The sequence below is a fragment of the Bos javanicus genome, chromosome 19 (genome assembly GCF_032452875.1).
Source record: "Bos javanicus breed banteng chromosome 19, ARS-OSU_banteng_1.0, whole genome shotgun sequence".
NCBI classification, from domain to species: Eukaryota; Metazoa; Chordata; class Mammalia; order Artiodactyla; family Bovidae; genus Bos; species Bos javanicus.
The window spans coordinates 11406898-11422091 of NC_083886.1; the positions used below are offsets into that span (position 1 = coordinate 11406898).

Genomic DNA, 15194 nt, shown 5'->3' on the forward strand with positions numbered 1-15194 from the left:
CCAGAGGCGGGAGCCACCTGGAGGGCTTGGGGGAAATGCAGACTCCGGAGCCACACCCCTAGGTATTCGGATTCTAGGGTGGGGCTCCACGAAATCAGCGTTTTTCTACTACTCTTGCTGATTGGGCTGCAGGTGGCTTGTGGCCGCAGTTTGCAAAACCGTGGTGTAGAGGACTCGTGGCTGGTGATTCTTGCTCGAGGAGCAAACGTAGATTCTGATTTTTAGGACTTCCGCCCTAACTACTGAATCTAAGCTCTAGATTGTGAAGCCCGGAGCGGTAATTTCAGTGTCGGGCGTGGGAAGATGGGACCTTGTATTGTGTAGCCGGCAGCCTCCCCCATGCAACCACTGCCGCCCTGCATTACTTGGGACTTAAGGTGAGCTAGAGCCTTAAGACTGGAAAGTGCAAGGGTTTCACCTGCGTTCAGCTTTCCTGTATCGGCGTCTCCTTTCTCCAGTTTTCTAGGTAAAAAATGTTGAAAGATTGCAGGAATTGAAGGTATGATACAAAGGATATACATAAAATCCTTCATTTGAACTAAAATGTTCCTTTCCAGTTTCTTGCAAAACTGTTAACACTTAACCTAACTGAATGCACGTGAACAGAATCAGCAATAATTTAGGAAGTTGTTAAATATCAAGGCATTTGGACTTTCTTGTAAGTAGTGGGCATAACAATTTTTTCTTTAATGGCAGGAGCCATGGACAAAGATATAATTTAGGAATAATTGTGCCTGAAAAATCCTTTCACCAAAAATTATTTATGGCCTTGGAACTACATAGAGGTGATAGTTGCTCATCTTTTATACTTAAATGCCTTCTATTGAACATTTTAATAATGGTTTTTACCTCAATTTTTAAAAATGCTTTAATATTAAATAGTTTATTTAAATACTGGATCAAAATGGCTGGCTTCAAAATGTAATCATTAATAAATTATATGTGCACCTGTGGGGGAAAAAACTTGTAGGACACAGTATTATATTACTTGGGATTCAGAGTAATGAGAAGGGGTCTTTGCAACCCTGTAGAGCAGAAAGCAAAAAAGACAAATTACAATCTATGATAAATATTAAAATCGGTTCTTGTGCTAATAGATGTATCTGCCCAAGAGCCCCAAACTGTTTAAGATTAATTGTAATAGTTCTCAATAGTGGAAAATTAGAAAACCTGAACAACTAATGAGGGGTCATTGCTTGTTGGCAAAGTCAGATACTGGCTCACTTAAGCAAGAAGAAAACTTGGCTGGATACTCAACTACCCTGTGTGGTTGGGAAACCTGTGGTCAGCTCTACTAGAATTCCTTAAGGGAAGGAATGATGCTAAAGCTGAAACTCCAGTACTTTGGCCACCTCATGCGAAGAGTTGACTCATTGGAAAAGACTCTGATGCTGGGAGGGATTGGGGGCAGGAGGAGAAGGGGACGACAGAGGATGAGATGGCTGGATGGCATCACTGACTCGATGGACGTGAGTCTGGGTGAACTCTGGGAGTTGGTGATGGACAGGGAGGCCTGGCGTGCTGTGATTCATGGGGTCACAAAGAGTCGGACACGACTGAGCGACTGACCTGATCTGAAGGGCATGCCTTGCCATCCTCCTCTTTTCCCCCTTTCCCCCATCTCCTAATTTGTCTCTTGTAGTGTGCATGCTCAGTCAAGTCTGACTCTTTGTGACCCCCATGGACTGTAGTTTGTCAGACTCCTGTCTATGGAGTTTTCCAGGCAAGAATACTGGAATGGGTTGCCATTTCCTCCTCCAGGGGATCTTCCCAACCTAGGGATGGAACCCAAGTCCCTAGTGTCTCCTACACTGCAAGCGGATTCTTTACCGGGGCCAGCTTAAATGCCTGTCAGTGAGGAACTGGTGAAAAAAAATTATGGTAAATTCATATATACAGCTGCTCAAAAGAACAGCAGATGTGACATGAAGATATATTTAAAATGAAAAAAGACTAAGTGCAGCTACAGTACAGTGTAAGCTGTCAGCCTATTTTTGTTTAAAAATGATTTTTGATTTGTATATATATTATAGAAACATCTGAAAAAGTTGCAACTGTTTGGGAGAATAGGCATACTTTTATTTTGTTAATTTCTTAAAGTTGTATTTAAAATACAACCTAATACTTAGGGCATAAAAAGACTAATAGTTAAATGTGTGCTGTTCTTAGTTGTTCAGTCGTGTCCTACTCTTTGTGATCCCATGGACTATAGCCTGCCAGGCTCCTCTGTCCATGGGGATTCTCCAGGCAGGAATACTGGAGTGGGTGGCCATGCCTTTCCCCAGGAGATCTTCCCAACCCCGGGATTGAACCCAGGTCTCACGCACTGCGGGCGAAAACTTTACTGTCTGAGCCACCAAGGAAGCCCTAAGAGAATAGTCACATAAGAGAAAACAATCATCCAGATGAGAAATAATAATGGTCTAAACTCGGTAGATGAGTGAAGGTAAAATGAATGTTGTATACAATAAACATCTAAAAAGTTACAGATTAACTAAGAATATAAAGAAATGGATGCACACCTTAATTCCACCTAACAGAATAGTGGCTATTAACAAAATAAAGTCAGTTAAGTATTCTGGACACATTCAATTTGAATATTCAGGTCAAGGTTTTTACTGGAAATTTGGATCTAGGCCTGCTTGGTGGCTCAGACAGTAAAGAATCCACCTGCAATATAGGAGACTCAGGTTTGATCCTTAGGTCAGGAAGATCCCCTGGAGAAGGGAATGGCTACCACTCCAGTATTCTTGCCCAGAGAATTCCATGGACAGAGGAGCCTAGCTGACTACAGTCCATGGGGTTGCAAAGAGTCAAATACGACTGATGAACTAACACTTTCACTTCTAGTGGAATAAGTTATACTTGGAAATCATTCCCCAAAGAGGCAATAAATGAACCCTGGGAAATAAATCAATATATAAAGTGCAGAGAGAACAATTTTAAGAGGGATGAGGGGAAGAACCAACATTTTAAGGTAACTTGTGAAGGAAGTCAAAGGAAAAACATCGTTGTTTCTTTTTTTTCCCCCTGATCGCAAGCAAAACACTTTAACTCCAGTAACTTGTTAAGACCTCTTTGTGATACCACCATTTTTCAGTCCCACCAATCAACATCTCATCCCATAGTCATAACATGACAGGAATTTCCTCAATATTACTTGCCTGAGTACTGAAGAAGAGTAGTATATGTTACTAAAGTGTGACTTATTTGTAATTTAAAGGTTAGGGTAGTTTCTGTTCTCCAAATATTCAGAATAGACAATTTTAACTGAAGCTACTCTTCCAACCCTGTTTGTCAGCTATTATAAGTTTATTAATAACATAACAGAAAAAATTCTTATTTACAAAAAAGTATAATTCTATAACCTGCAAATTAACATTTGATTCACTTTTCCTGGTCTTTCAATATCTTGTTTTTATTACATATATGGAAATATGTATTGAATTAAACCAAATATCAAAACTTAATACTTCACCATCTCATTGTACTTCCAGTCATCCTGACACACACACGTTAAGTGATTTGCTCAGGCTTGTACAGCTAGAATTTAAAACCTGCTTTTACATCTCCAATATCTGCTTCTCCTCTCAACTTTTTAGCAGAGCTTCCAGCATTTCCCAGAACATTAACAGTGATAATTTATTGATAACTTGACCTCCTAGTGTATACCATACTTGCCATTTAAAAAAAAAAAAAAATAGGGACATTGGTGCACACATACACACAAAACTGGTAAACAGTTGCAACGATCCTCTCATTTCAGTTTCTTAGCTTTCACAGACAGTAGGTCCCCTACATATGAACAAGTTCCATTCTGAGAGTGCGTTCCTTAAGTCCAGCTTCTTTGTTAAGTCCAACAAAGTTAGCCTAGGTGCCCAGCTAACACAGTCAGCTATACAGTACTGTACTGTAATAAGTTGATAGTAGTTTTCACACAAATAATACATATGGAACAAACACAAAGAAATAAAACATTTTTAATCTGAAAGTACAGTATCTTGAAAAGCACAGTAGTACAGGACAACAGGAGCTGGCATCGAGTGAACGGGCATGAAGAGTTACTGACTGGAGAGGGAGAGGAGGTGGGAGATGGTAGAGCTGGAGGGGCATCAGCAACAGGAGACGGGCAAGCTGCGATTCCATACCTGCAGTTGCTGGCACAGGTTCTGGTTCCTTGCTGGATTTAATTCTGTCTACCTTCTTGAAAGAACAATCCAGTGATGTCTGAGTGGTAGCTCTTTTTTTCTCATCATAGATGCCACGGTAGCACTGGATTACATTCTGAATGGCTGCTGCAACCTTCATGTTCCATCCTACATTCCGGGCCTGTGCCTCAAAACCCAACAGTGCCTCCTCAAACAGAGCTAACTTATGTGATTCGAGGGGAAAACACACATTTACGTCTTCGAACGCTCACAACTTGAAGGTTCATATTGAAGGTTCATATATAGAGATTTACAGTAGAATGAACTGAACAACTACAGTAATGCAGACTAGAGGAGAACAAAGGTATATTTCAGGTCCCTGAAATGTGACAGGGACAATCAGAAACAGCATTAGAAAGCAGAGCTCACGCTCAACATTGGCAGGCAGAAGGAACAGGACAAAAATAAAAGTGAAGCTGTCACAGAAAAGCCAGCTTTCTACTAAGTTAGGTATTGTGGGAGACAGTTAAGTCACATATTAGTAGTCTCACCAATAAGGTGATCACATCTGCGATCAGAATTTTCAACAATAAAATTATTTACATATGTATAATATAGTACAAATATTTTTCTAACCTTTAATTTCCCAAGCATGTTCATTCACATCTGACTGATAGTACGTAATATTGTTTTGCAATAGGTCAGTCAGGACATCTGTGTTATCCCAGTTATACAGAAACAGATACAAAATGGTGTTGGGACTTCCTTGCCTGAAATTACTAAGCATGTGTGCATATATTTTTAAAATCTCTTTATTTCCATTCTGCCCCTTTGGCTGAACTTTATTAATACAATATCTGCCCTTCTCTTGTATCCCCCTCTTCTGTGGAAGGCATCACTATCCAGTCACCCAAGCCAAATCTCCTTTGTCATCTCCCGACCAATAGTCATCAATGTTAACAAGACATCTTCCTAAATTTCTGGGATTGATTTCTTCCCCATTAGAGTTCCTTTTGGCAAGTCCATTTCTTCCTCATAAGTCTGACATGTGAGCTCTTAATTGCTCTGCCGCAGTTTTCTCTTCTTCAGTCAGTGGTAACAACTAGAAAACAAATGACAAAATCTTTATTTCAGAAAAGCTTAAAAGAACAAGGTCCTACTATATAGCACAGGGAACTATATTCGGTATCCTGTGGTAAATCATGGAAAAGAATATGAAAAAAAGACTAAGACTGAATCACTTTGCTGCACAGCAAAAATTAACACATTGTAAATCAACTATACTTCAATAAGATAAATTTTTTTAAAGTTAAATAAAATCTTTAAAGGCTGTTATACTAATTTCTGCTTTGTAACACCAATAAATGTTTCCACAAGTTCACACTAGGTATATAATGACAAATTTATAAAGGCAAAGAAAAAATACATATTAGCTATGTACATACAAGTTACTTTGATATTTGAGTTTCCGAGGAACTCACAATTAAATTGAAGAAACAAGACAAAGAAATCAAACAATTTAAGGACTGTAACAGAACCAAAGAAGTCACATCTGAACATATCCAAAAAGTATTTTGAAAAAGAAGTGTGAAAAAAAAAATAGTCTGGAAGTTTCTTCAGAAGTAGAGACTCGGGTTAAATTTTGAAGGATAATTAAGATGCTTTTATCTGCAAGTAACAGAGATGCATATGAAAATGGATAAATAAAATGCATTATCACTACACAATAAGTACATAAGGGCAGGTTTCAGGGCTGGTTTATGAAGCAGCTCAACAATGTAAGGACTCAGGTTTTTTCCATCTAACAGCCCTGATATCCTTTATTCTCAGGCTGACAGGAAAGTGACTCCAGGTATCACATCTATACACAATGTTTAGAACAAGTAAAGCTTTCTCTCCTCAGGGGTCTCTCAGCAGTGAGGAAACTCTCTAATTTCCTATTTCCAGATTCCCCCTCCTCACATATCATTTGGGTTACAAACCCATTCCTGACCCAATATTAGTTAAAGGAAAATCCGTTCCCCTTGCCAATCAGGCACATCCCTGAAGCTAAGGATAGCGCCACTTTTACCTCAGGCATGAGTCTGAGGAATAGCACACATCTCAAGAGAGTCAGTAATCTCTTACACAGGAAGGGAGAACGTGCTGAGAAAACAACCAGCGAACCAAATCCACAAAAGCAGGTAAGAGCAGCAAAACCAAACGGGAGAAGAGAAGCCAAAGGGAAGTTGTAAGGGGCTTTCACAGAGCACCCACAAATAGGCTAGCTGAAACAAAGAGTTAATGAGGAAATAACAGGAGGTAGGACTTGAAGAATCACTCACATGGTTACAAATCTGCCTAACTATATAGGTCATCTCTAGAGAGACTGTCAAATCGGGAACACCTCATACCCACAGAATCAGAATCTCCAGCACAACGCTGTCCAATAGACCTTTCTGTTATCCTGGGTATATTCTGTATCTGCATTGATGAAGGACTGTATTCATTTAATTACTTTTAATTTTAATTCATTAATATACAGCCACATGTTGCTATTGGAGACCCCACCTGGTTTGGCTCCTCAAGCCAACCATTTGCCCAAAATGTTCACATGGATAAAACAAAAACACTTACTGCAACTCAAATAGTGACAAAATTTCCCTCTTCTATCTGAAAAACAGGAAATGATATTATTCTGGCAAGACTTTGTTCTCCATGATTCCATGTTTTTCTTTGTGATCTCTGAAATTCAAGAGATTTCAGACCATCTGTTTAATAAAACTTCAAAGAGTTTTTCCAGGAATTAACTATTCTAAAATACATAGAAATTTTTCTTCTTTAATACAAATGTTTCAGAGCTTTGATGGAATAACATACATTCTATCTTTAATGCATTTTGAATTTTCTATTTATTGCTATATTTTTGTTTGGTGGGGGGACTGTTTTGCTATTTTCTATTTGGAACAAATTTGGTCCTTTCTTCTTTTGATAGTCACCTTTATAACTAACTATATTTAAACGTCAGTGTCTTAATAGCAACTAAAAAGATCAGGAAATTAATATGTATTCCCTACCATCCACCTCCTTTTCTGTTCTCATATCCCTATTTATTATTATCAATTCAAGTTTTTTTATTTTTTAGTATTATCAATTCAAATATATATTTTCTGCCCTTCCAAATGAAAAACCACTCACCTTGATAAAAATCATAGCAATATAAGAGTTTTACTTTCTGTTTGCATTCTGCTGTTTATGAACAATGTACCATTTGCTCTAAGTAGACATCCCTTTCTTGTTCTTCATGTTCCCCAAATAATTGTAAAAGCCCATTCGGTTACTCTAGAAATTTTCAGAATCCTCAGCTGAAAATCCTTTGGATTTCTTAACTATTCTCACAGTTCTGACCCTATGTCTAATATACCTCTTTTATACATGAAATTCCTTTACATGTTCTTTAAACTCTTGGCTCATAGAACTATTTGAGCCATATAATTATGGTTATATAACTCTTTATAGATGCCCTTCCCTTTTCTTCCACATTTCAATCATAAAAATTTTCTCTGAACTTTCTACTATTAATACTATCTCATTTTTAAACTAGTAGGCCCAAGACCAACCATATCCAACATTTCCCAGCTTGGCTATCATTGATCCTAAAACATGATCTCCCTTTACCTTTAGCCATTTCTCCTCTTTTTTTTTTATGTGGATCATTTTTTTAAAGACTTTATTGAATTTGTTACAGTATTGTTTCTGTTTTATGTTTTGGATTTTTTGGCTGAGAAGCCAAGAGGCACGTGAGATCTTAACTCCCCAACCAGGAACTGAACCTGCAGCCCCTGTAGTAGAAGTGAAGAGTCTTAACCACTGGACTGCCAGGAAGTCTCCATTTCTCCTTTTTGTCATTATCTGTCCAAAATGAAAAAGTTCCCTTAGCTTTCTACCTTTGATATAATTATTGCTCATTTCAGATAACTAAATGAAAACCTTTACAAATACTCAAATGATTTGACATCCCTGGCTCAGAAGGTGAAGAATCTGCCTTCAATGCAGGAGAAGGGGATTTGATTCCTGAGTTGGGAAAATCCCCTGGAGAAGGAAATGGGAACCCACTCCAGTTCTTACCTGAAGAATTCCATGGACAGAGGAGCCTGGCACGCTATCATCCATGGGGTTGCAAAGAGTTGGACACAACTGAGTGACTGATATACATCAATATCATTACTACTTTTCTGTACCACTTTTTTTAATCTCAGAAATATGCCATCTATTTATTGTATCCAATGAAAACAATTTTTAGTAAGTAGTCAAAAAATCATTTTTCTCTTTGTTCAGTCACCCAAATTTACCATGCGTCAATTAATTCATGGATTTCTATACATACATGTTGATGTGTACATTCAGAACTACACTTAATCTCTCTTCAAGATTTGTTTCCTGGGAACAAATTTATGGACTGCTATTGTCAAGTTCTGATCACATACAATGAAGAATATGTGACTTGGTTTTATTTATAAAAGCTTATCACATACATACTTCCTTTTTGCATTTTATTAATTAGCAGGTGACGAAACACCACCCATACTGTTTAAATGCCTACTCTCTATTCCCTCTGTGCCCTCTTCACTGCCCTCCCCTCTCACACTATTCATTTCTCCATGACAGATACATTTATGACCTCACTTTATGATTTTAACCAGGCACTGTTCTCTTTTCTTCCATTGGTAATACAAAGAATTCTTGATCTAATCCACCTTTGAGAGTTACAAAGCCCATAATTCAAATATCTTAAGCCATAATTTAGTTCAGACTTGGCAAATAAATACCACGTATGCTGCTCCTATCAACACTCCACAGCAGATAACTTTTTGGCCATGCCCAGACACGGCTCCTTAAACAGCATTCTAAGCAGTTATTACCAGTTAACTGACTGGAGTAAGCACCAGAAATTAAAACCTATTGGACATCTTTTGTCCAGATAATTAAATTCAACTCTATGATTTCATCATGAGAAACGCCGGACTGGAAGAAACACAAACTGGAATCAAGATTGCCGGGAGAAATATCAATAACCTCAGATATGCAGATGACACCACCCTTATGGCAGAAAGTGAAGAGGAACTCAAAAGCCTCTTGATGAAAGTGAAAGTGGAGAGTGAAAAAATTGGCTTAAAGCTTACCATTCAGAAAATGAAGATCATGGCATCTGGTCCCACCACTTCATGGGAAATAGATGGGGAAACAGTGGAAACAGTGTCAGACTTTATTTTTCTGGGCCCCAAAATCACTACAGATGGTGACTGCAGCCATGAAATTAAAAGACGCTTACTCCTTGGAAGGAAAGTTATGACCAACCTAGACAGCATATTCAAAAGCAGAGACATTACTTTGCCAACAAAGGTTCGTCTAGTTAAGCCTATGGTTTTTCCTGTGGTCATGTATGGATGTGAGAGTTGGACTGTGAAGAAGGGTGAGCGCCGAAGAATTGATGCTTTTGAACTGTGGTGTTGGAGAAGACTCTTGAGAGTCCCTTGGACTGCAAGGAGATCCAACCAGTCCATTGTGAAGGAGATCAGCCCTGGGATTTCTCTGGAAAGAATGATGCTAAAGCTGAAACTCCAGTACTTTGGCCACCTCATGCGAAGAGTTGGCTCATTGGGAAGGACTCTGATGCTGGGAGGAATTGGGGGCAGGAGGAGAAGGGGACGACAGAGGATGAGATGGCTGGATGGCATCACTGACTTGATGGACGTGAGTCTGAGTGAACTCTGGGAGTTGGTGATAGACAGGGAGGCCTGGCGTGCTGCAATTCATGGGGTCGCAAAGAGTCGGACACAACTGAGCGACTGATCTGATCTGATCTGATGATTTCATCTACATTAAGCTATCTTTTCTTTCAAAAGCCCCCAACTTTGCTTAATAGTAAATGAAAATGCTACCAATCTCTTCAATTGGCTATTCAGGATCTTAGTGCCTAGGTTAACAGCTCATATTCTTTTTCCTACTCTAACATGTCTGTAGAGTTTTACACATCAGCGACAGAGGCTCACAATTAGAAAGATTCTTATACTAAATGAGAAGAGGGTGGAGAATGAAGGACCAGGAATGAAGGTTAGGCCTACCCAAGCTAATCATCCCAACTGAAGAAAAGGAGAATGAAAAAACAGTCACTGGTATAGATGCTTTCTAGATTTCTCAGTCTCATTAGTTCTTATAGGAACCAGCAGAACTGATAGATATGTTAGCAAGTTTTTTCTTCTGCTGTTGCTACATAATCCAAGAAAGCATGCCCCTTCACTAACCATGTCAATTCCACATGCTCATCTTAAAATAAAAGGAGATAAGAGATCTTATACTTCAGGGAATCAAGAAAATCTCATTCTTTATCAATAGTTCACACTGCTGAATTTCAAAATGAGAGTTACTGGGGATTTATCTTTCAATGAGAAATTCAGAATTAAAATTCTACAAATCCAGCCAATCAACAGAAAGCATTACCTCCAGGTCTGTTTCCTTTTGCAGTTCTTGTATCAAGGTCATAGTCTTATTGAAAGTAGCACAAATGCGGCTCTTAGTCTCTTTCTGCTCCATAGCAATTGGTTTAAAGCGAACATGCAAAGTTTGATATCGAGACTTTATTGCTGACAATTCCTTTAAAAGTGTAACTGGATTTTTCTACATTAGGAAAAAAATTAATATATATTAAATCTGGAAAGGAAAAATAAAGCTTATTTTTAGAATTAAAATATATACAACACATACTACCATCCATTTAATAGAACACTATAAAAAATTATCTAACTATGTGACAGAATGGGAGGAAGGGAAGAAAGAGAGAAGTATAAGACCTAGATACTATTCTCAAGGAATTTAAAGCCTAGGTACAGAAATAACCCTTCTCACATACACACACACACAAAATAGCAATATTAAACAGCAAATAATGTTACATTAGATACATAATATTTGATGTATAGTTCATAATAATTACACAGTACTTCTAAGACACAATCCTAAATGTTATTCAGAAGGTATTGAAGGAACTATTTTGATTTGTTCTTATAGAAAAGACAACTTGAAACCACTTATCATAAAATTCTTAAATACACTGTCACAGGGCTAAAGTATGTATGAGTACCAATTCAAGGTGTACCTCACTATACAAAATGCATGCCAACTCAAGCAACTGTGTTTATAAATTATGTTAGTTTTTCAAATTAATTTTCAATGTAAATAACCACTGTTCCATAAAGGACATTTCAACTGTGACAGTTCAAAAGTAATGTTTCTGCCACTTAATGATTCTTCTCATTCCTTCGTGGTTCTTTAGCAAACTCTCCAATACTAGGTATTCCAAACTTTCTCCATTCCTACCAGTTCCCATCCACTCATTCTTGGCAGAATATCTCACCCCAACTACTTTACTGAGAAGACAGAAAACACCTGGGAGTTTCTATTCCTGCCTTTTCACCTGAAAATGAAAACATCTAGTCTGATCCTTACTCAGCTCCTAACACTACCACTATTATTGTCTCCTCCCCATATCCTCCAGAACCTTAACATTCCTATATTTCAATAACCTTTTCACATTTCCCTTTGTACAGACTTCCAGTATACATAGATTGTCCCTACAATGAGGGGAAAATAACTCCTCTTGACTCTTGCTTCAAAACTAGCGTCATTTTTCTTACTCCATTTGCCACCAACCTTCTAGGTCCTATAATAATATACTTCCTCAGTTTAATAGCCCATAGACTAATCCTTTGCCAAATTATTTTAAACAATCAAAAAGTCAGACCTGTCCTATAAATTTTTTAAACGTTTTATTTTCTATTGGGGTGCAGCCAATTAACAATGTTGTCATAATTTCCGGTGAACAGTCATACATATACATGTATCCATTCTCCCCGCAAACGCCCCCCACCCATCCAGGCTGACTCATAACACTAAGCAGAGTTTCATGTGCTATACAGTAGGTCCTTGTGGGTTATCCATTTTAAACACAGCAGTGTATACAAGTCCATTCCAAACTCCCTAACCATCCCTTCCGCCCATCCTTCCCCTTGGCAACCATAAGTTTGTTCTCTAAGTCTGTGTATCTGTTTATGTTTTATAAATAAGTTCACTTATGTCTTTTTAGATTCCATATATAAGGGATGTCATCAGATATTTCTTCTTCTCTGACTTACTTCCCTCAATACGACAATCTCTAGGTCCATCCATGTTGCTGCAAATAGCATCATTTCATTCTTCTTGATGGCCAAGTAATATTCTATTGTATGTATGTACCATATCTTCTTTATCCATTCCTCTGTCCATGGGCATTTTGGTTGCTTCTGTCTTGACTACTGTAAACAGTGCTGCAATGAACCCTGGGGTGCATGTATCCTTTGGATTATGTTTTTCTCTGGACATATGCCCAGGAATGGGATTGCAGGGTCATATGGGAGATCTATTTTTAGTTTATTAAGGAACCTCCATACTGTTCTCCATAGTGACTGTACCAATTTACATTCCCACCAATAGTTAGGAGGGTTACCTTCTTTCTACACCCTATAACAATCAAAAAGTCAGACTTGCCCTGTAATTTTGATATCTCTCTTTTTGACTCTCCTTATTTCCTTCCTATTCTAATCTTAAAATGAACTCTGATTTGCACAGAACTATACTATCTCGATTATTGTCTCACTATTCAAATATTTCCTTTGTGGACCCTACCTTATGGCTACAGGCAGAGGCTCAGTTCATGGCCCTCTACTCCTTTCTTCCTTGGAGATATTTTGCTAAGCTTTTGATGATGGAAATGATAAATAAAGATAATTCTAACAGGAATGAATCAGAACAAAAAATCTAATTTAAAGACTGTTAATTCTACAAATAGTGATCAAGACTACACCATGAGCAGTAGAGGTAGGAAAAGGACAGAAAAGCAATATTATTAAAGAAAAGTTAAGAAAACTTAGTAGTACGTTTGATAGGGGCAAAGAAATAATAGATGACACCAAATGTGTAGTCTGGAAAATTGTGTGTATGAGGTAACTACAGTAGTAAAGTTCACAGAGACAGAAGGTAGAATGGTTGTTGCCAGGGGTTGGGAAGAGGGGGAAATGGGGAGTTATTATTTAATGTATGCAGTTTCAATTTGGAAAGACGAAATCAAGTTCTGGAGATGGATGGTAGTGATAGCTGCACAATGATATAAATGTACTAAAACCACGGAACTGCACACTTTGAAATGGAAAAAATGATGAATTTTCTCTTACATACTTTACAACTTTTTTAAAAAACCCAAAAAACTGAGAATGTATAATAGTACAACTGCTTTGGAAAACAATGTAGTAGTTCCTCAAAATATTAAATATAGGGTTACCATGTGCCCAGGAATTCCACTCTTAGGCATATACCCAAGTGAAATGAAATCAAACGTCCATACAAAAACTTGTACATGAATGCTTATGGGAATATGATCATAATAGCCAAAAGGAAACAACCAAACTATTAACTGATCAAATAAATAAGAAAATGTGGTATGGCCATACAATGAAATATTATTCAGCAGCAAAAAGAAATGAAGTACTGATTCATGCTACAACCAGGATGAGCCTTTAAACATGTTAAGTGATATCCAGAAAAGATGAAAACTCCAATTTGAAAAGATACATGCACCCCAATGTTCACAGCAGCACTATTTACAATAGTCAAGACGTGAAAGCAACTTAAATGTCCATCAGTAGATGAATCAATAAAGAAGATGTGGTATACAATGGAGAAAAGACAGTCTCTTCAGCAAGTGGTGTTGGGAAAGCTGGACAGCTGCATGTAAATCAATGAACTTAGAACACTCCCTCACACCATACACAAAAATAAACTCAACATGGCTTAAAGACTTAAATATAAGACACGACACCATAAAACTCCTAGAAGAGAATAGAGGCAAGCCATTCTCTGACATAAAATCATACCACTGTTTCCTTAGGTCAGTCTCCCAAGTCAGTGGAAATAAAAGCAAAAATAAACAAATGGTACCTACTCAAACTTATTAGCTTTTGTACAGCAAAGGAAATCATAAACAAAACAAAAAGACATTCTATAGAATGGGAGAAAATATTTGCAAACAATAGGACCAACAAGGGCTTAATTGTTGCCAAAATACATAAACAACTCATACAACTCAATATCAAACAAAACCCAGTCAGAAAATAGGCAGAAGACTAAAATAGACATTTCTGCAAAGAAGACATACAGATGGCCAAGAGGCACATGAAAAGATGCTCCACATCACTAATTATTAGAGAAATGCAAATCAAAACTACAACGAGGTATCACCTCACACTGGTCAGAAAGGCCATCATTAAAAAGTCTATAAATAATAAATGCTGGAGAGGATGTGGAGAGAAAAGATCCTCCTACGCTGTTGGTAGGAATGTAAATTGGTGTAGCCACTATGGAGAACAGTATGGAAGTTCCTCAAAGAACTAAAAATAGTTACTATATAATCCAGCAATCCCACTCCTAGGCATATATCTGGAGAAAACTCCAATTTGAAAAGATAAATGCACCCCAATATTCACTGACTATTTACAATAGCTAAGACATAAAAGCAACCTAAATGTCCATCCACAGATGAATGCATAAAGATGTGGTATATGTATACAATGGACTACCACTCATCTATAAAACAGAATGAAATATTCCATCTGCAGCAACATGGATGCATCTGTAGATTTTCACACTAAGTGAAGTCAGAAAGACAAACATCATACAATATCACTTACATGTGGAACTATACTCGATAACTTCCAAATAAATGAAGTTATTTACAAAACAGAAACAGACCCACAGATGTGGAAAATCAGTTTATGCTTACCAAAGGCGAAATGGGGTGAGAGAGGGATAAACTGGGAATCTGGGATTAACAGATACATACTATTATGTATGTATAATGTATTCAACAGTACGTGAACCGTGAACTTCCAGATGTTCAAGCTAGATTTAGAAAAGGCAGAGGAATCAGATATCAAATCCGTTGGATCATCGAAAAAGCAAGAGAGTTCAAGGAAAACA

The 15194-nt window shown here is 37.7% G+C and overlaps 1 protein-coding gene across 5 annotated transcripts in view; it reads right to left on the minus strand.

Annotated features, from left to right (window-relative positions):
• Window positions 1–5010: 5010 nt before the first annotated feature.
• SKA2 (spindle and kinetochore associated complex subunit 2) overlaps window positions 5011–15194 on the minus strand; it is a 30135-nt gene continuing 19951 nt past the window's right edge. For 2 of the 5 annotated variants that reach the window (XM_061390173.1, XM_061390172.1), the window contains exons 3-4: window positions 10629–10805; window positions 5011–5250 (exon numbers count right to left, since the gene is read on the minus strand). In XM_061390173.1, coding sequence (XP_061246157.1) covers window positions 5182–5250; window positions 10629–10805 — 246 coding nt within the window. In that variant the 3' untranslated portion in view covers window positions 5011–5181. Of the gene's footprint in view, window positions 5251–6764; window positions 6873–9310; window positions 9431–10628; window positions 10806–15194 lie in introns of all 5 variants that reach the window. The other 3 variants (XR_009731202.1, XM_061390170.1, XM_061390169.1) reach the window with 3 other exon arrangements.